Source organism: Phyllobates terribilis, unplaced genomic scaffold (genome assembly GCF_046119375.1).
Source record: "Phyllobates terribilis strain yellow unplaced genomic scaffold, ASM4611937v1 Scaffold_4__5_contigs__length_816908805, whole genome shotgun sequence".
Lineage (NCBI taxonomy): Eukaryota > Metazoa > Chordata > Amphibia > Anura > Dendrobatidae > Phyllobates > Phyllobates terribilis.
The window spans coordinates 605,642,413-605,662,244 of record NW_027362764.1 but is presented as its reverse complement, the minus strand read 5'-3'; the positions used below and the strand labels follow the sequence as shown (position 1 = coordinate 605,662,244).

Here is a 19,832-nt window from a genome sequence, read left to right as displayed (position 1 = left end):
CCTTTAATTTAACATGGGTAATCTTGATGACAGGTTCTCTTTAATAGCCGAGTCCCATTGATAAATACAGGAGAGCAAGAACTGGTAGCTTCCTTTTATCTATAGTATATCCCTGAGATACTCCACAAATATCTTAAATGGAGTGTAATGTTATGTGCACAAAATGTAACATCCTGAAGTCAGACAAATCAGAAGTGAAAATAAAGAGAGAGAATTGCAAAAGTTTATTTATTGCAGGTGATATATTCATTTTTTTTTTTTTAATAGCATCTACAAGAATGTTGCATTCTGAAAAAATACAGTTATCCCATAATACTTCAGGGCTTTACTAGTAGCCTAAAATAGTTACACAAACTGGTTCTTGTGCATGGTATGGATCAACTGATCCATATGTATGATCCATATGTACAAACAGATATAAACGCATCACACTCGCAAAAATAACCGAGTACATCTCAAATGCTAGTGGATTCTTCAGCAAAAAAAAAGAAACAGCAGCAAAAAATATTGCTGAAATAGTTAATTACAGCAAGCGAACAGTCTTTCCAGTCACTGTTAAATAGTCTTCATCTGCCAGGGCATGCAAAGCTTCATCAAACATGTCCTTCGTAATCGCCTGCGAAGAAAAAAACATTACATTTGATAATAGATTCATGAAAGGTTATAAATAAAATTGTAAAAATGCAAGAACATCACACTGACATCAACTGCTGTTTCCAGACATCCAGTACAGTCACTCCTAGTTTTCTGTAACTTCCATTATAATTAAAAAAAAAAAAAAAATTGTATACTTGTCTTACCAATATGGTGACGTCCCTCATCCAGTGCTGCACAAGTACCTCAGCTGGTCTCTGTGCTGCCTCCTCTGGCTAATTATACAACTGCAGCAGACAATGACTGACCACAACTGATTGGATGCAGCAGTCAAATGTCTGTATAGCCAGAACAAGATGTACACGGACCCCTGTACATCCTATTCCCGGACAGACATGTAACCACTGCAACCGAACAGCCTCTGCAGCCAGTGATTCGCCTGATGGGTATGTGACTAATGCAGCCAAACAGAACAAGAGCAGCATGGGACCCGGGCAGTGCTGAAAGAGAAGCTGCAGGGGACCCTCTAGAATCTGCAAGAGTATACAGAAACTTACCTCAGGATTTTTAAAAATGCTATTGCTAAAAAGGAGATTTTTGTGTACTCACCATAAAATCTCTTTCTCTTAGCCTCTAATTGGGGGACACAGGACCTTGTGTGTTATGCTGCCGTCCACTAGGAGGCGACACTAGGCTTAATCTGAAAAAGATTAACGGTGGCTCCTCCTCGGCAGTATACACCCCCTGACGGCGTCAGCCATGTTCAGTTTTGTGCAAAAGCAGTAGGAGGAACGTAACATAGATAACAATCATGCCTATAAGAAGGCAACTATGTACGAGCTCAAGAAAAAACACCAATATGAGAACTCAACGTAACAACGGCCCGAGACGGGCAACAGGGTGGGAGCTGTGTCCCCCAATTAGAGGCGAAGAGAAAGATTTTACGGTGAGTACACAAAAATCTCCTTTACTCTGTCGCCTCATTTGGGGGACACAGGACATTGGGACGTCCAAAGCAGTCCCTGGGTGGGAAGCAATGGACGAATATTGTGTAGACAAGCCCCTATAATTGGGGCACTGCCGCCTGCAGGATACGTCTACCCAGGATCGCATCTGCCGAGGATTGGGTATGAACCCTGTAGTGCTTGGTAAACGTGTGTAGACTAGTCCAGGTGGCTGCCTTACACACTTGTTGCGCCAAAGCCTGGTGCCGAATGGCCCAGGAGGCCCCTACCGCACGAGTAGAGTGTGCCGTAATACCTGCTGGAAGAGGAGAATTTTTGAGGCGGTAGGCCTCTTGTATAGTGGATTTGATCCACCTAGCAAGGGTAGCTTTGGAAGCTGGTAGACCCTTGCGGCCGCCTTCGAGAAGAAGGAAAAGAGAATCAGACTTCCGGAAGGGCGCAGTCCTAGACACAGATACGTAATGCCCTGACAAGGTCAAGCGTATGCCGAGCCTTCTCCACTCTATGAACCGCATTGAGGTGGAAGTTGGACACAACCTTCGGAAGGAAGGATGGAACCGTACGGAGACCTACTTTGTCCTGGTAAAAAGCCAGAAAGGGTTGTCTGCAGGAGGGTGCTGTTGAGTTCAGACACCCTGCGTAGCGAGGTGATTGCCACTAGGAAAACCACTTTCTGGGATAGAAGGAGGAGTGAGACTTCCCTAAGGGGTTCAAAAGGTGTTTCCTGCAATGCTGTCAGCACCAGGTTGAGATCCCATGTCTCTAGTGGTCGTCTGTAGGGGGAAACCAATCGGGAAACCCCCTGAAGAAATGTCTTTACTTGCGGCTTGTTAGCAATGTGCGACTGAAAAAGCACACAGAGAGCTGACACCTGGCTCTTAAGGGAGGCCAGGGACAGTCTGACCTCCAGACCCGATTGGAGAAACCCAAGTACCCTGGGGAGGGAATAAGGGAAAGGGGTCTGGTCACGAGAATCGCACCAGGTTAAGAAAGCTTACCAGGTACGGTAATAGATCTTTGCAGAGTTTGGCTTCCGTGCTCTGATCATGGTTTCAATGAAGTCAGGCGAGAACCCTGACCAGGTTAAAACCCAGGTCTCAATGGCCACACCGTCAAATTGAGGGCCCCCGAGTTCTGGTGGTAGAACGGGCCTTGTGACAGAAGATCCGGGCAGTCGGGGAGACGCCAGGGGACGTCTGCTGCAAGCTGCACGATGTTGGCGTACGTCTGGGCCAGTCTGGTGTGATGAGGATGGTTGTAACTCCCTCTCGCTTGATCTTCCTCACCACTCTGGATATCAGGGGAAGAGGTTGAAAGATGAACAGGAGCTGAAACTGAATCCAGTCCTGAACCAGGGCGTCCGCTCCTAGCGACCGCGGGTCGTGTGTTCTGGCCATGAAGTTGGAGACGTTGGCATTGAAGTGGGATGCCATCAGGTCCACGTTCGGAGTCCCCCAGCGATGGCAGATCTGGTGAAAAACATCGGGATGGAGAGACCACTCTCCCGAGTCCATTCCCTGCCATCTGAGGAAGTCTGCTTCCCAGTTGTCCACACCCGGAATGTGGACCGCAGAGAGAACCGAACCTGTGTCTTCCGTCCACTGGAGGATGTGTCACTTCTCGCAATGCCTGGGTACTGCGGGTCCCCCCTTGGTGATTTACATATGCCACAGCCATGGCATTGTCTAACTGTATTCTGATGTGAGAGTCTGCCAGTAAGTGATGAAATGCTCTCAATGCTAGGAGAATGGCACGAATTTCCAAGATGTTGATGGGCATGGTCGCTTCTGTTGGGGACCATTTATTTGCCTTGTGCTCTGTGGTGTAGGTGTACCACACCCCAACCAGTCAGGCTAACATCGGTGGTCAGAACCTTCCATTGACCCGTGAGAAAGGATTTCCCCTTTGTTAGTGAGGTTGGCTTGAGCCACCAGTGCAGGGATCTCCTGGTTGACGTCAACTGAAACTCCCTATCGAGAGAAAAAAGGATTCCTGTCCCATGACTTGAGGATGGCTAGTTGGAGAGGTCTGAGGTGAAGCTGGGCAAATGGGGCCACTTCTATTGCCGCCACCATCCTGCCAAGGACTCTCATGGCAAACTGGAGACCGAGGGGGCTTGCGAAGTAGGGTGCGGACTCCTATACGGAGAGGCAGTGCTTTGTCCTTGGGGAGGAGCACCAGACCCTTGAGGATGTTGAATAACATTCCCAAGAAGGTCAGAGACCGACTCGGGGTTGGTGATGACTTTTAAGTTGACTAACCAGCCCAAACGACTCAAAATGTCGATTGTGATCGAGACGCTGATTTCGCAGTCCTTGAAGGTGGGAGCCTTTATGAGGAGATCGTCCAGATATGGAATGACTATTATACCTCTGGAGTGCAGGATGTCCATGGTGACTGCCACGACCTTGGTAAACACTCTGGGAGCCGTGGCGAGTCCGAACGGGAGAGCCACGAACTGGTAGTGTTCCTGGTCGATTGCGAACCTGAGAAATCTCTGATGAGCTGGCGCAATTGGTATATGTAGGTATGAGTCTTGAATGTATATGGTGGCGAGGAATTCTCCCTTCTCCATGGACGCAATGATGGACCGGAGGGACTCCATGCGAAAATGACGTACCCGTACATATTTGTAGAGCTGTTTTAGGTCCAATATGGGCCGTACGCTGCCTCCTTTTTTGGGGGACTATGAATAAATTTGAGTAGAACCCTTGGAAGCGCTCGTCCGTGGGGACCGGTACGATGACTCCTGCTTGAAGAAGCGAGGAAACCGCGTGGTGGAAGGCACGAGCCTTGGCTGGCGGTTTTGGGGGAACAGACAGAAAAAAAATCTGTTTGGCGGGTTGGAAGTGAACTCTATCTTGTATCCTGAAGACACTAGTTCCCGGACCCACTTGTCCTCTGTAATAGGCAGCCAGACTTGGTGAAAGAGCAAAAGACGGCCGCCTACAGGTGGGGTGTCTTCCAGAGTCCTTGAGTCATGATGAGGAGGAAATGCGAGATTTTCCTCCTTTAAATGTTGACTGGCCTGCCTTTGATTGCCAAGTCTTGTCCGACTTTTGCGTCGACCTCGAGTTGTCCCTGCGTGGAGCACGGTTGCTAATCTGTGCTGGTCACGAGATGGACCAACCGGAAGAGTTCCGAAAGGTTCGGTATCGTGATTAATTGCGCTTTTTGTAAGTGTGTTTGGGCTTCAGTTGGGGGAGAGAGGCACTCTTACCCCCGGTGGCGTTGGATATCATTGTGTCCAACTGTTCACTGACAAGCCGACCACTGAGGTATGGGAGGTGAGTGAGGGACTTCTTTGAAGCTGCATCTGCTTTCCATTCCCGCAGCCAGATGATACGCCGAATTGTGATGGCGTTTGAATCCATCCCGGCTGCACCCCTTGCAGAATCCAGAGCTGCATGGAGCATGTAGTCTGCCACAACTGCTATTTGGGCTGCTTGGTCCGACAGTTCAGGGGTAGATGCTTGTAGGCCAGTTTGTAAATTTTGGGCCCAGACCAGGTTTGCCTTGGCAGCCCAAACTGAGGCTAACACGGGAGCCAGGGAGGCCCCTGCGGCCTCGAAAATTGAACGAGCCATGCGTTCTACCTGCGGGTCTGCTGTGTCCCTGAGGGTCGAGCTATCTGGCAGTGAAAGGAGTGTCTGTGCTGCTAGTCTGGAGACTGGGGGATCCACTTCAGGTGGATCTGTCCACTGTTTGGTGACCTCCTGTGGAAAGAGGTACCGCGCCTCCTCGCATTAAACTCTGGGTGGTCAAAGACGACCTTAGGCGGTTTCAGGACTCCTTCAAAGGAAATCTTATGTCCTGGTGTCTCCAGGGGTGGATCGGAGGTGTCCAGCACCCGATGGATGGATGAGATTAAATCATCAACTAGCACTGTATTGCCAGGGGGAATAGGGATCAGGGACCCTTTGGTTTCCTTGTCTGAGTCGGAATTACAGATGTCTTCCGAATCCTGTGTATCGCTAAGGCATCTCCTGCTGGGAGAACGGGAGCGGAGGCCTTCTCTGGTTAGGGATGGCTGTGGGGATCTGCGTTGTCTGTCCCTGTCAGGGGACGGTCTAGATGAGCTGGGAGTACGGTGTCTCACACTGGAAGGGGACAAAGGTGTGGTATGGGATGACGCAGATGAACGAGACCTGTGGGTCTGCTTGCGTCCTGATCTAGACGTGGATGTGCCCGTGCCATCATGTCCCTGAGTGGAACTCTCCCTTTAAGTAGTGTTCATAGCCGAGGTATGAGTCTGCAGAGCCTGAAGCAATGTGGATGTGAGGTTATCTATAGACTGCGTCATAGATTGCGACAACTGAGTGACCCATTCCGGTGTGGTATTAGGCACCGAAGTATTGGGAAGTGCTTCATGGGGCTCTGGCGCAGCAGTCTGCATGCAGTCCTGGCAATGTGGATACGTGATGCCACTAGGGAGAGTATTACTGCAGGCTGTACAGAGTGCATAATAGCAATCCTGCCTGGTTCTCTTGGACTTTGAGCCCGGCATAGTATACAGGGGTGGCTATGCAGAGGGGGCCAGCAATGCAGAGAAGCTTATAGAATTCACAGCCGAGTGCGAGACTCTAGCTGTGATCTTACCCCACCTTAGTGTGCCTGTTGTAGTCCAGCGCCGTTTAAATCCACAATCCTGTGCCCCCCGGAGACAAGCTGGCGACCGGTAGCTAAAGGGTTAACGCTTCTTCAGTGGTTAATGGCTGCCGGAGTGTGGAGAAGGTGGTGGGCGGAGCGCTGAAAAGGGCGGCAGTATGCTGGAAAGCACCCTTTCAGTTAGTCTCTGCCCCTTCTATGACACTGTGTAGTGTCATATTGGTCATCCGGGGGGCGGAGAATGGGCGGCAGCTTCGGCTAGGCCGGAGCTGCGGTGTAAGTTTAGAATCTATGCCCAAAAGGGCTCCAGGCCGGCGCGGTAGAGTGTGTGGGGGGGGGGGGTGTTGGGTGTGCCTAAAGGGTCCCCCTGAGACACCGTAGCGCTGGTGCCGGCAGAGAGACACAGCTGTAAACAGCCTGTGTCTCTGTGTGCCTTGTCTGCCTGCACTGTCCCCTGGCCCCATCAGGAGTCTGCAGCAGGGCTGGGATTCCTGGACGTTGGTGCAGAGCGACAGCTACTGGGAGCTGTATATTGCTGTCTGCACAAGCCCTACCTGCGGTGTCTCAACCTAATACCCCCAGAGGGGGATTAGGGAGGGTGCTGCCGTCACCGTCAAGAGGCTGCAATCCTCACCTCGAGCTCAACCCAGAGACCAAAAGGAATTGGGGAAGGAGGGGGGGGTCTCAACTTCGAACCAACACCCGAGGGGCTGGGGAGGGAGCGACATGGTAAGGAGACGTCTCGACTTCAACTGTGCACCCCTAGAAGGGGGCAGAGGAAGGAGCCATGCCGGGAGTCTCGCCGGAGACCCACTTATCTTCATCTGTAACTCCGTGGAAAAAGGGAAAAAAAAAAATCGGAAAAAAATGGAGTAAAAATCTTTAGGTGTGCCTCCTTGCGACACGAAGCAAAAACTGAACATGGCTGACGCCGTCAGGGAGTGTATACTGCAGAGGAGGAGCCACCGTTAATCTTTTTCAGATTAAGCCTAGTGTCGCCTCCTAGTGGACAGCAGCATAACACCCAAGGTCCTGTGTCCCCCAATGAGGAGACAGAGTAAATGCTCTTTTGTAGAAGTACTGAAAGGATATTGCGCAGCTACAAATCTTGTTCTAAAATTGGTACATTTCCACATTTGGACCAGTCCTGAGAACTCCATGGTTCCGAGCCTCATACATGATTCATGAGACAAGGCCATAGCAAGTTATTTGTAAATTCTAAGTAGCTAGTGGATGTGTTATGGAGGGGCTAACTTAATTACAATGTGAGACTAATGTATCATGGCTTGACTTTTTTCTCTCCCTATTTTTCCATTAACAGTCATATAAGGGTTATTTTTTTTTTTTTGCAGGACAATTTGTTAAGTTTGTTAGGTTATTCAAAACTATAATGTAATGTACTGACTGAAAAGCAGGGGAAAAAAATCCCAAGTAGGGCAATATGGTGGGGAAAAAAAAGTAAGTGTTGGAATCCCTTTTTTCTTAAGCTGTGCTTCTCTGGTTTTTATTATGTAGTATGTAATGGTTAAAAAAAAAAAAAAAAAAAAAGATTCAGAACTTCGTAAAAAAATAAATAAAAAATAAAGTAAATGGAGGAAAAAAAAATCAAGTTTTTATTGGGAAAAGGGTATTTATAAAAAAAAAATTTTTCTTTACAAAATTTTAGTCTCCATAGGGTACTTGAAGCTCCAATGATTTTTAACAGTAATACTATATACTCCATTGCATAGTTAAAATTGATGTTGTTATCTTATGATGCTCAGCCACAGGCTAGACTCCATGGAGGATCAACACTGCAGCCAAGGGGCTTTCAGCAGACACAGTAACCCCTTGGCACCCCCCCAACCGTGTCGCGGGGGTGGGATGGGTGTGTGATTGACAAAGGCATTTTTAAACTGGTTAAAACAGCATTCAGAGCTTGCTCAAGGCACTTTTACAAGAAGCGGGAAATTGTGGGGGCCTGCTCCTTATGATAAATTTATATTACACGGTCACAAAGGGGTTAACACTGATTTAAAGATAAAGAGAAACTTACTGCATCAGACTGCCCCCGAAGGTCCTCAAACAACTGATGGTATTTCAACGCTGGAGTTTTGCCCTTAGACTGGATTAGTTTCTTCAGGGCCTGAGCCAGTTCCTCTTTGCGTTTGCGAGCGGTCGCACTCATTCCTAGAAAATACAGATTATTACAGGTGAGAAGAATAGTTGATTTCAGTTTCCCCTTGTCCATTAAAGAGGAGCTTCACAAACCGTTCATTCACCGGGTGAATGCCAAGGAGCCTTTTTTTTTTAAGGGGGTGGGGGTGGGGTAAATAAGTGAAGTTACTATGAATTTATAAACAAGTTGTGCACGACTGGCATAAAAAGAAAACTGACAGCTGAAGGTATTTTCTGTACACTTGTCCAACATGCACAATCTTTCTGGTATCATCACTGATACAGTTAGACACTAAGCTGTTCCTCTATGGAACCATAGGATCCATTAATTCAAGAAATAGTGACTATTTTTATATGAAGAGGTCCGTCAAAGTGTGAGCGATTTAGTGAAATTATTTAATTGGAGGCAAAACCAGCAGCTTTATAAACATGAAATACTGAAGCTTTTTTTACCTGTAGTAAGAATGGAGATATCTACAATGCCGGTTCTTGGATCTGTTGCAGACTGTTTTAAAGCTTCACGATGAAGACGTTTCGCTTCTTCGACATCAATAGTTTCCACTTTACTAGAAAAGCGCACTTTGGCATGAGATTCAGAAAGACGAATCAGAGACTCCAACTGCCTTGGATAAGCGGATACCATTCCACGACCACTGCCAATTTTTCTCATGTCTACATAAGCCTATTTTATTTAACAAAAAAAAAAACAAAAACACAACTTTAACACCTCACATTTTATATACACCTATGAATCCTCAAAAAGCCATTCCTCGACCCAACCGCCTTATATCGCTGCTTTCATTTGCCTCCAAACTCCTTGAGCAACACGTTCACGGTGAACTTTCCTCTCACCTCTCATCTAACTCTTTCGACAACTGACAATCTGGCTTCTGCCCCCACCAAAATTACTAATGACTTACTTACAGCCAAAGTTAACAGACAATTTTCTGTACTCCTTCTTGACCTGTCTGTCCTCTGCCTTCGACACAGTTGACCACTGTCTCCTACTACAGATACTCTATACCTTTGGCGTCAAAAGACCTTGCCCCATCTTGGATCTCCTCATACCTTTCTTACCGCACATTTAGCGTCTCCCACTCACACACTACCTCCTCATCCCGCCCCCTCTCTGTTGGTGTCCCTCAAGGCTCTGTCCTAGGACCCCTACTCTTCTCAATCTATACCCTTGGCCTAGGACAGCTCAAAATCCCATGGCTTCCAGTACCATCTGTACGCTGACGACACCCAGATCTACCTCTCTGGGCCAGATGTCACCACTCTGCTGTCCAGAATCCCAGAATGTCTGTCTATCAGCCATATCCTCCTTCTCCTCTTGCTTCCTTAAGCTCAATGTGGACAAAACTGAACTCATCATCTTTCCCCCATCTCGCATATCTTCCCCACCTGATCTTTCGATCACAATAAATAAGATCACACTTTCCCCTGTATTGGCAATCCGCTGCCTCAGAGTAACCCTTGACTCTGCTCTGTCCTTCAAACCCCAAATCCAAGCTCTCACCACCTCCTGCTCAAAAATATTTCCAGAATCCGTCCTGTCCTCAACCCTCAATGTACTAAACTGCTTGTACATGCCCTAATCATCTCCTGCCTCGACTACTGCAACATCCTCCTCTGTGGCCTGCCTGCTAACACTCTCGCATCCCTCCAGTCAGTCCTCAACTCTGCTGCTCAACCAATTCATCTCACGCCTCACTACTCCTCTGCTACCCCCCTTTGAATATCCCTTCACTGGCTCCCAATTGCCCAGCGTATCCAGTTCAAGCTACTGACACTGACCTACAAAGCCATCCATAACCTCTCTTTTCCGTAAATCTCTGAACTAATCTCCCGATATATTCCCTTACGTAATCTCCGGTCCTCCCAAGACCTCCTTCTCTCCTCCACACTTATTCGTTCCTCACCCAATTGCCTCCAAGATTTCTCCCGAATATCCCCCATCCTATGGAATTCTGTGCCTCAACACTTCTGATTAGCCTCCACATGTGGATCCTTCAGATGGAATCTGAAAACCCATCTCTTGCTTGCTGCTACCTCAACACCGGAGCTAATACAACCCCCCCCCCCCCCCCCAACCTACTGTCTCCTTCCCCGTTCCTGTAGAATGTAAGCCCGCAAGGGCAGGGTCCTCTTCCCTCTGTACCAGTCTAACATTGTTAATTCATTTACTGTGATATCTGTATTTGGAATGTAACCCTTTCTTATGTACAGCATCATGAAATCAATGGTGCTATATAAATAGAGATGAGCGTTGTTCTACTCGAACTGTTCGCCAATCTCAAATTCGAGCTGTTTTGGGCGGTGTTCGAGCCGGTCGGCGAACACGAACAATTTGAGAAAAATTCGGCTGTTCGAGGTTATGTTCGATAACTGTTCGTGCACCAAAATCATAACTGGATTTTTTCTCAGTAATGATGAAAATTAATGTTAATACGCAGTTTGAGTGTACAGCGGGGCGGGGGGAGGGGCAGGGGATGGATCTCTGCAGGAACAATTAAGATCTCCATTTTTTTTTCTCTTTCCCGCATTTGCAGTGGGGAGGTGCAATCTGTCAGCCTATCAGCAGCGCACACACGGAGCGAAGTGCTTTTTTTCACACAAGCAAGGGCATGTGTCATTGGCAGTGTATGTCACATGTCCTTGCCCTATAAGACCAAGCCATTTTCCCCGTCGCCACCATTTTCTCACTGCTGCAGCTGCGTGTTAGACGGCACCGCTGTTGCTGTGTGCGCTATACCTTGTTAATTTCAAGCCAATTTTCGCACAAATATACAGATAGCTTGGGAGTAGGGAATAGTTGTGATTGCAGTCCTTTTAAGGACTAGGTTACAGCATTTCCTACGACTTTTATCAGGCAGGTCTGTGCTCTTAAATAGATAGATTGTGGGAGTAAAGACTAATTGTAATTGGAGTCCTTTTCAGGACTAGGTTACATCAGTTCCTATCAGTTTTTGCCAGGCAGGTCTGTGCCAGTGCTGTGCAAGTTTTTTTCACAGCATTTGGCTGAATCTAGCAAAGCTAATCCTTTTTGGCCTATTGCAGAGTGTGTTAGTCAGTGGAGTAGCCTATCTGTGTTGCAAGATATACCACCTGTGTATAGAATACCAATTTTTTTACTGCACCTAGTGAAGTAAAATCTTTTGGGCATAGCATCATTCTATTAGTCCATCTATACTGACCTCCATCAGGTTGCAAACTGAATATAATTTTTTTCTGCATCTAGCTCTGAAAAAATATTTGGGCTTCTAGCAGTGTGTGGGACTTGGTCTATTAGTCCATCTATACTGACATCCATCAGGTTGCAAATTAAAAATAATTTTTTTCTTCATTTAGCTCTGAAAAAATATTTGGGCTTCTAGCAGTGTGTGGGACTTGTTCTATTAGTCCTTCTATACTGACCTCCAGCAGGTTGCAAATTGAATATAATTTTTTTCTGCATCTAGCTCTGAAAAAATATTTGGGCTTCTAGCGGTGTGTGGGACTTGGTCTATTAGTCCATCTATACTGACCTCCATTAGGTTGCAAATTAAAAATAATTTTTTTCTTCATTTATCTCTGAAAAAATATTTGGGCTTCTAGCAGCGTGTGGGACTTGTTCTATTAGTCCATCTATACTGACCTCCATCAGGTTGCAAATTAAAAATAATTTTTTTCTGCATCTAGCTCTGAAAAAATATTTGGGCTTCTAGCAGTGTGTGGGACTTGGTCTATTAGTCCATCTATACTGACCTCCATCAGGTTGCAAATTGAATAAAAAAATTTTCTGCATCTAGCTCTGAAAAAATATTTGGGCTTCTAGCGGTGTGTGGGACTTGGTCTATTAGTCCATCTATACTGACCTCCATCAGGTTGCAAATTAAAAATAATTTTTTTCTGCATCTAGCTCTGAAAAAATATTTGGGCTTCTAGCGGTGTGTGGGACTTGGTCTATTAGTCCATCTATACTGACCTCCATCAGGTTGCAAATTAAAAATAATTTTTTTCTGCATCTAACCCAGCCAATAGTTTTGGCCTAATACCACAGTTTGGCCACTCAGCTCTGCTCGGTTACCATCCATTGTTTTTTTGTGCAAACAACTCCAGAGTTGTGAATTAGTTAACCACCAAAATGAGTGGAAAAAGGCCTGCTGCTGGTGGAAAGGGGAATAGGCGTGTTGGGAAGGGGAAAAAAGGTTGTGTCCGTGGGGTAGGTGCAGAAGAAAGACCATCTTCCAGCCAAACTAAAATGTCTACTTCTTTTAGCGGACAATGTGATAAGATCCCTTTCTTACGGCCACGCCAATCGCTACAAATTCCAGATGAGGCACAAAAACAGCAGGTGCTTCAACGGATATCAAGTGCTCCTTTAAGTGGGCTCTCCTCCACATCAACTTCAACATCACAAATACTCCAGTCCTCAAAGGTGTCACCCAAATCGCACTTGCTTCCTCACAGCTCCCAAATCTCCAGCTGCCCGTCTGAGTATGAGGTAGAACAGATGGTTGAGTCTGCAGAGCTGTTTACTCATACTATAGCCTGGGAATCAGAGGTCGACTCCAGCGCTTCTGTGAATCCAGACGAGGAAATGATCTGCACTGATGCCCAGAATCTTTATGAGTCGGATCCAGGACCAGACGCAGAAGGTTCTGACCATAATGTAGACCCTCATTCCCAAACTGTAACTCCTGTTGGTGGAGACAATGAGGAAGACGATGATAAGACTCAAATACCTGATTGGAGCGACAACTTTAGTTTTTTGTCAGGGCAGGAACAGGTTGGCTCTGAGGACGACGGGTGTGATAACGCACAGGGTGATGATGATGAGGTCGGAGATCCCACTTACTGTCAACCCACAGTCAGCCAAGAGATGAGGTCAGCAGAGGAGGTGGAGGAAGATGCTAGTGACGACGAGGTCAGGTTGCGCCTTCCTGGACAGAGACGTAGTACTGGAAGCACGTCAACAACTGCATCCTCAAACACAACTCTGCCTCTCACCACAAGTCGTGGTGGCTCTTCAGGTCGCATGGGTGCTAAGCCTTGCATAGCCTGGGCATTTTTTCAGATCGATAAAGATGACCCAACTCGTGTTATCTGTAACATTTGTCAGCAAAAGCTAAGTAGAGGCCAAAAAATACATAGTTTGAGTACTTCATGCATGAACCGGCACATGGACATGAAGCATAAGTTGCAGTGGGAAGCTCAGTGTGCTACAATGCGGTCTAGCCGGCCGGGCCAACCACCGTCTGCCATATCTTGTGCATCCGCGGCCTCTTCATCCTCTGTGACTGGGGGGACAGCAGTCACACCTGTTTTGGGGCGCAGACCTGCCACCTCTTTACCCGCAACAGCCAGCGTGATTGGCAGGTCATCATTTTCTTTGGAGGTGGTAACACCAGCTGGTCTTGAGCGCTGTCCGACATCGATAGCACCACCTTTGGATCAAGGCAACCTAACATGTCCGCGTGCATCTTCCTCACAGACCGGCAGTTTGCCGGGGACACCCTTATCAACCCCGTCTAAGCACAATAGCCAGCCCTCGGTGCCTCAGATGTGGACAAGTAAAAGACCATTTCCTCCTAGCCATGAGAAAGCTAAGAGGTTGAATTTCACCATCTGCAAGCTCTTGGCTACAGAAATGCTGCCTTTCCGCCTGGTGGACACAGAGGATTTTCGAGACCTTATGTCCGTCGCAGTGCCCCAGTACCAGATGCCCAGTCGGCACTACTTCTCAAAGAAAGGTGTGCCTGCGCTCCACCAGCATGTCGCACACAACATCACCGCTTCTTTGAGAAACTCTGTGTGTGACAGGGTGCATTTCACCACAGACACTTGGACGAGTAGGCATGGACAGGGGCGTTACATGTCGCTGACTGGGCACTGGGTAACTATGGTGACAGCAGGACAAGGGGCTGCTGTCCAAGTCTTGCCGTCCCCACGAGTTGTGCGTCAATCCTCTTTATGTCATTTTTCCTCCACTGCTTCTGCCTCCTCAACCTCCTCTCGGTCTTCCACCTGCACCCAAAGCCTGTCTGGTCATGCCACAAGCTTTCCAACTGCGCAGAAGGGATCCTGCACACCTCCTTACTATGCTGGCAGTAGGGCTCAACGTCATCAGGCGGTTTTTACATTGAAATGTCTGGGAAATGTGAGTCACACAGCTGAGGAGTTGTGGTCAGCTCTGGAGAACCAATTTCATGAATGGTTGTCTCCACTGGACCTGAAACCAGGGAAGGCCGTGTGCGACAATGCTGCAAACCTGGGTGCGGCCCTTCGCCGGGGCAATGTCACACACGTGCCTTGTATGGCTCACGTGTTGAACCTGGTTGTCCAGCAATTTTTAGCCCACTATCCCAGACTAGATGGCCTTCTGCAGAGGGCACGGTCGCTGTGTGCTCACTTCCGCCGTTCGCATCCCGCAGCTCAGCGACTTACATCTCTACAGAAGTCGTTGGGCCTGCCACTTCACCGGCTAAAATGCGATGTGCCTACCCGGTGGAATTCAACTCTGCACATGTTGCAGCGACTGTGGCAGCACCGACAAGCCCTGGTGCAATACGTTCTGACGTATAGCCTGGGCCAACGAGATTCAGAGGTGGGGCAAATCACGCTGGAGGAGTGGTCTCAGATCAGGGACCTATGCACCCTTCTGCACAGTTTTGAAATGGCGACGAAGATGTTTAGTGCTGACGATGCCATTATCAGCATGACTATTCCGGTGATTTACATGCTGGAGCACATGTTAAACAGAATTCGGAGTCAGGTGGTGGCACAAGAGGAGGTGGAGGAAGTAGAGGAGGAGGAGTTGTATGCGGAAGGGCTAACATCTGCAAGGTCCAGACGGTCGGCAGCACCAGGGCGGCAGGCATGTGAGGGTGGGGGAGATGATTTTACCAGGGCGCATGGTAGCAGCCAAACTAGTGAGGAAGGTGCAGGAGCCCAGGAAGAAGTGGAGGACGAACTGATGGAAGACTCATCAGATGAGGGAGACCTTGATCACATTTCTGTTGTGCGAGGTTGGGGGGAGAGGACAGAGGAAGGAAGCATGATTGTTACCTCGCCACCAACACAACAGGGACTTGGTGCTCCTGGATGCGCAACACACATGAGTGCCTTCTTGCTGCACTACCTGCAACATGACCCTCGAATTGTGAGAATTAGAAATAATCCTGACTACTGGGTTGCCACACTGTTAGATCCCCGGTACAAAAGTAAATTTGCAGAAATTATTCCTGCCATAGAAAGGGATGCACGCATGCAGGAGTATCAGCAGAGACTGTTGCAGAATCTTACATGTGCTTTTCCACAAAATACCAGTGGTGCACGTAGTGAATCTCACAGTTCCAACTTGCCAACCGTGGTCTGTATGGAATTGTTCAATAAAGGGCCCAAAATTAAGATAACATAGATGGGAGAGGTCTCTATGAATAGGAATTCCTAAGTATTTGATACCCTGTGAGGGCCAGGCAAAGGGAAAGTTGGACTGGATGGAATCCTATATGGATTTGGGGAGGGAGACATCGAGGGCCTCAGACTTCGCTGCATTGATTTTAAAATTTTACCATGTAACAAAGTGATCTATTTCAGCCATAACAGCAGGGATGGATATATGTGATTGAGTGATATATACTAGGACATCATCAGCAAATAGAGAGCACTTGTACTCGGTGCCTCCCACCTCAATCCACCTAATATTGGGGTTATGGCGAATTGATGAGAGCAGGTGCTCCGTCACTAGGATGTATAAGAGAGGGGACAGAGGACATCCCTGCCTTGTCCCATTGGTGATTGTGAAAGGTGATGAAAATGTTCTGACGCACCCCCTGGGCCTTGGGACACCCGGAGCCGGACCCTTTTTGGTGGATGCTGGTGGTTGTAGTCTTCGTGGCGGCGATCCGGTTCCGTGGCTCAGGGCGGTCAAACCAGTGGCGGAACTATTTATGTGGTTTTGATGTTTAAATGTCCGACTACGCCACCCGTGGATTGCGGTCAGAGTGAACCGCCGCTACAGGGCAGACCGCTAAGGCTGGTGTTGTGGGTGCAGCAGAGCGTAGCATAACTCCCCACGGGAGGAGTATAGACTCAGGGCAGTGTATGCGGAGGATGGGGGTGATGGTGCAGGGCAGCAGCAGTAACGACACGGAGTCAGTGATGCAGTCCAGGGCCTTTACTCACAGTTCTTATTATCCAGACCACGTCTGCAGGTAACGGCTGCCCACGTCGTACTGTGCTCACCAGGTGAGGGGCTCAGACAACTCCCAGATAACTTTGGAGCGCTTCACAGGACCCCCTTTGTGTGTCCTTTGTCTGGCCTTTCTTACCAACACTTCTGTCCGGCTGCCTCGGGCCTCCTCTTGGTAAACTTGGCGCCAGTTTCCCTGACCCTATGTGGTGCCTTCCTAGCGGGTGGAGCAAGGGGCTGCGCCACATAAAATGTCAGAGCCTCCGGTTTCTAGCTGAGGGTCGTTTCCTGCCTCCGCTAGTTCGGGGACCGGTCTCCCCCTTTGGCCTGACCCCTCCACGCAGGTGGATTCGGGCGTGCGGTGGCGACTCGCCCGTCCGCACCCCTGGGATCCCTTCATTCCTCGTTCCTGGAGCCTTCTCCGCTCCTCTTCCTTCCTTCTCCCTCTTGCAGGCCTGGGCCTCTGTTACTAGGCCCGCCTCCGGAGCAGAGCTCATGCAGAGCCCCTGCTCCCTGCCACTTCTGCTCAGACTTCTCTGCACTGAACTAAGATGGTGCCCACCTTTTATACTCCCTTCTCAATGCACCCAGGAACTGCTTCCTCCCTGCTCCTGCACTGCAGGGTTCCCCTTCCTCAGTGTTCCCTCCCCCCACTCCAGCCAGGGACAGGGACTGTCGTGCCCATCTCAGGGGCATATTGGTCGCCCTGCCCCACGGCAATGTGGTGTAATGCATGCAGGTGTCGGGTCCTGATCCACACTCCATCCTTATCTGAGAGTGAGATATCACACCTCTGGGTGAGGTGCAATACGTCTGTAGCAACCGAGCCCTCGGTGCTACAGTTCCATTTATCTTCAGCCTAGGTGACGTATTGTGATACAGGGCCGTGATTTTGGCTATAAAAGGGTCCCCTAGACCCCTACCCCAAGCTTTTTAAGAGAATCATATATGGCGTGCCAGGAGACTCTATGGAATGCTTTCTCAGCATCCAACGAGAGTATCTACTTACAAATTTTTAACTGCATCTAGCCCAGGAAATACTTTGTGCCTAGTAGCAGTGTCTGCTAGTCAGCGGATTATCCCGGCTGTTAAGCAAGCTACACCACCTGTAGTTTGGACACTTAATTTTTTCAAAGGAAATGCTTCGGGACCACGGGATACTTAGTGAAGAGCATCAGGAGGCACCCCAAGGCATAGGGGCTGGGGCTGGGACTGGCACTAGGATGCCTTGCGGTGGACAGCCGAGCTCGATCCTTATAAAAGCTTTTTAACTGCAGCAGCTTTAGTGGACGCTACTGGAGCTGGAATTACGCGGCTGCTGGCATGAGACTTGCCCTCCAATAGATCCTTGTAAATGGATTTAAAGTGTATTCATTCAAATTAGAGAGACAATTTAAATTAAAAAGCTTAGAGCTGCCTCCACCACAGGGGGGCTCTCTCGACCCACCAGCGGACAGGCACCAGTATTGGGAGAGGGGGGCTGGCCGTCAGGGTTCACCGCGGCTCTGGCACAAACCCGGCGACACGGAGGTGGCACGGGCAGGAGCGGACTGGCCGTCTCGGCTTCTCACTTTTTGGATTTTAGAAGGGCATGACATGCCTATATCTGTGTCTCCCCCTCCTTTTACTCCTCCACCTCTTTTCTTTTCGCATGACTATATGTACTTGTCACTTTTCCATGTGTTAGTTGTGTCTTCTGAGCAGTTTGTCAGCTTTTGGACACCTTTGAAGGTGTTTTCTATGTGTTTCTATGTGTTTTTGTTTGCCTGCCATTGGTTTTAACGGTGTTCGACGAACAGTTCGGCGAACACACGGGTGTTCGACGAACCGAACCGAACTCGAACACTACGGGGGTGGCTCAACACTATATATAAATAAATAATAAATTAAAACAGACATATTTGTCCAATTTTTGTGGTAAGGGAAATGAAAAGATGCTGAAGAAACATTTCAAAGTAGATCATTTAAAATTAGATAATATCAACCATCTAATTGTAAATTAAGTCACCATGTAGTGACACTTTAAGAGTATACATCAAAAATAATAAAAACTACTAGATCTACATTGTTCAACTCTTTTAACAGCACATTTACACTATCATAAAACAGGTGTATTTTTTATGGTCTGTCCGTGGATCTCCAGACTAGACTCCGGCACATGAGGATGTTAGGCTGTGTGCACACAATGCGTTGTTGATGCTTTTTTTTCTGCACGGAATTGGCCCAAAAACGCTAGGGAATCCTTATGCCAGCAAAGTCAAAGAGAATCCTGAAGTGCTGTGCACATGATCAGTATTGTTCCTTTCAGGATTTGCTGTTCTTAAAAATCCACAGCAAGCCAATTCTTTGTGCGTTTTGGACTGCATTTTTCACTTATTAAATGCTCTGCAAACGCAGTGGATTTTCCGCTGCGTTCTTGCTACCAAGACATGCAGAAACGTTGCAGAAATTTCTGCACCACATACTCAACGTGTGCACATACCCTTAGGGTCAGGAAGTCAGCCTGGGAATTATGGCTGTAGCAAAATGCTACATGGTCTTGTTAATGTGCCCTAAGGCATCTTTCAGAAATATAGGGTAATATACTGTATGTTTGTAATACAGAACAAAACTGGATCAGGATTTGATCAGTTTGTTGCAATCAATGAGATGGCCTACTGATGGCTCAATATTTTAAAGTCTCCACAGATTTCAATGGCCATATTTCTATTCATAGGATTTTATTCACAATAACGTATTTAATATATTTGTGAACAGCAGACCAATCCTAGACTGTGCATGACTTTCCAAATGGACCTCAAGTCCACATAAGGTAGAAAAATAAATTGCAGCATGTGCTAGTGTGGTGTACTTTACCTCAATAAGAGCTTGGCTGGCTTCCTCGCTTAGTCTAGGATGGACGTAAGTGCGAGCATATGCAATGTAATCCTTTAAAACGGCCATATCCAGTTGCTCCTCATTTAACTGCTCCTCACTCTGGTAGTACAAAGCCACAAGATGGTGAGCAAGACGTCGGTCATAGGTCTCATCTTGTGGATCCAACATCAAGAATATAAGGTCAAACCTAAAAAAATAAAAGTTAAAAGTTGCCTCTTGGGAACCACAGTTTTGTGAAGCAACTCAAGCAGTCAAAATGAATTCTTACCTTGATAAAAGCGTGTGTGGCAGTTGGATGTTTTCTATTGTAGTTTTTTTAGGATTCCACTGAGACTCCACAGGATTTGCAGCAGCTAGAACAGATGTACGTGCATTTAGCTGACAGATTATCCCAGCCTAAACAGCAGAGGGAAAAAAAAAACAAAAAAACAGTTCAATATAGTGTAAAATGCAAA

At 47.7% G+C, this 19,832-nt stretch overlaps 1 protein-coding gene across 1 annotated transcript in view; it reads right to left on the bottom strand.

Annotated features, from left to right (window-relative positions):
• Positions 1-235: 235 nt before the first annotated feature.
• Positions 236-19,832, bottom strand: part of MCM4 (minichromosome maintenance complex component 4) — a 32,927-nt gene continuing 13,330 nt past the window's right edge. The window contains exons 13-17 of the mRNA XM_073676722.1: positions 19,646-19,773; positions 19,357-19,564; positions 8,778-9,006; positions 8,203-8,336; positions 236-616 (exon numbers count right to left, since the gene is read on the bottom strand). Coding sequence (XP_073532823.1) covers positions 524-616; positions 8,203-8,336; positions 8,778-9,006; positions 19,357-19,564; positions 19,646-19,773 — 792 coding nt within the window. The 3' untranslated portion in view covers positions 236-523. The remainder of the gene's footprint in view (positions 617-8,202; positions 8,337-8,777; positions 9,007-19,356; positions 19,565-19,645; positions 19,774-19,832) is intronic.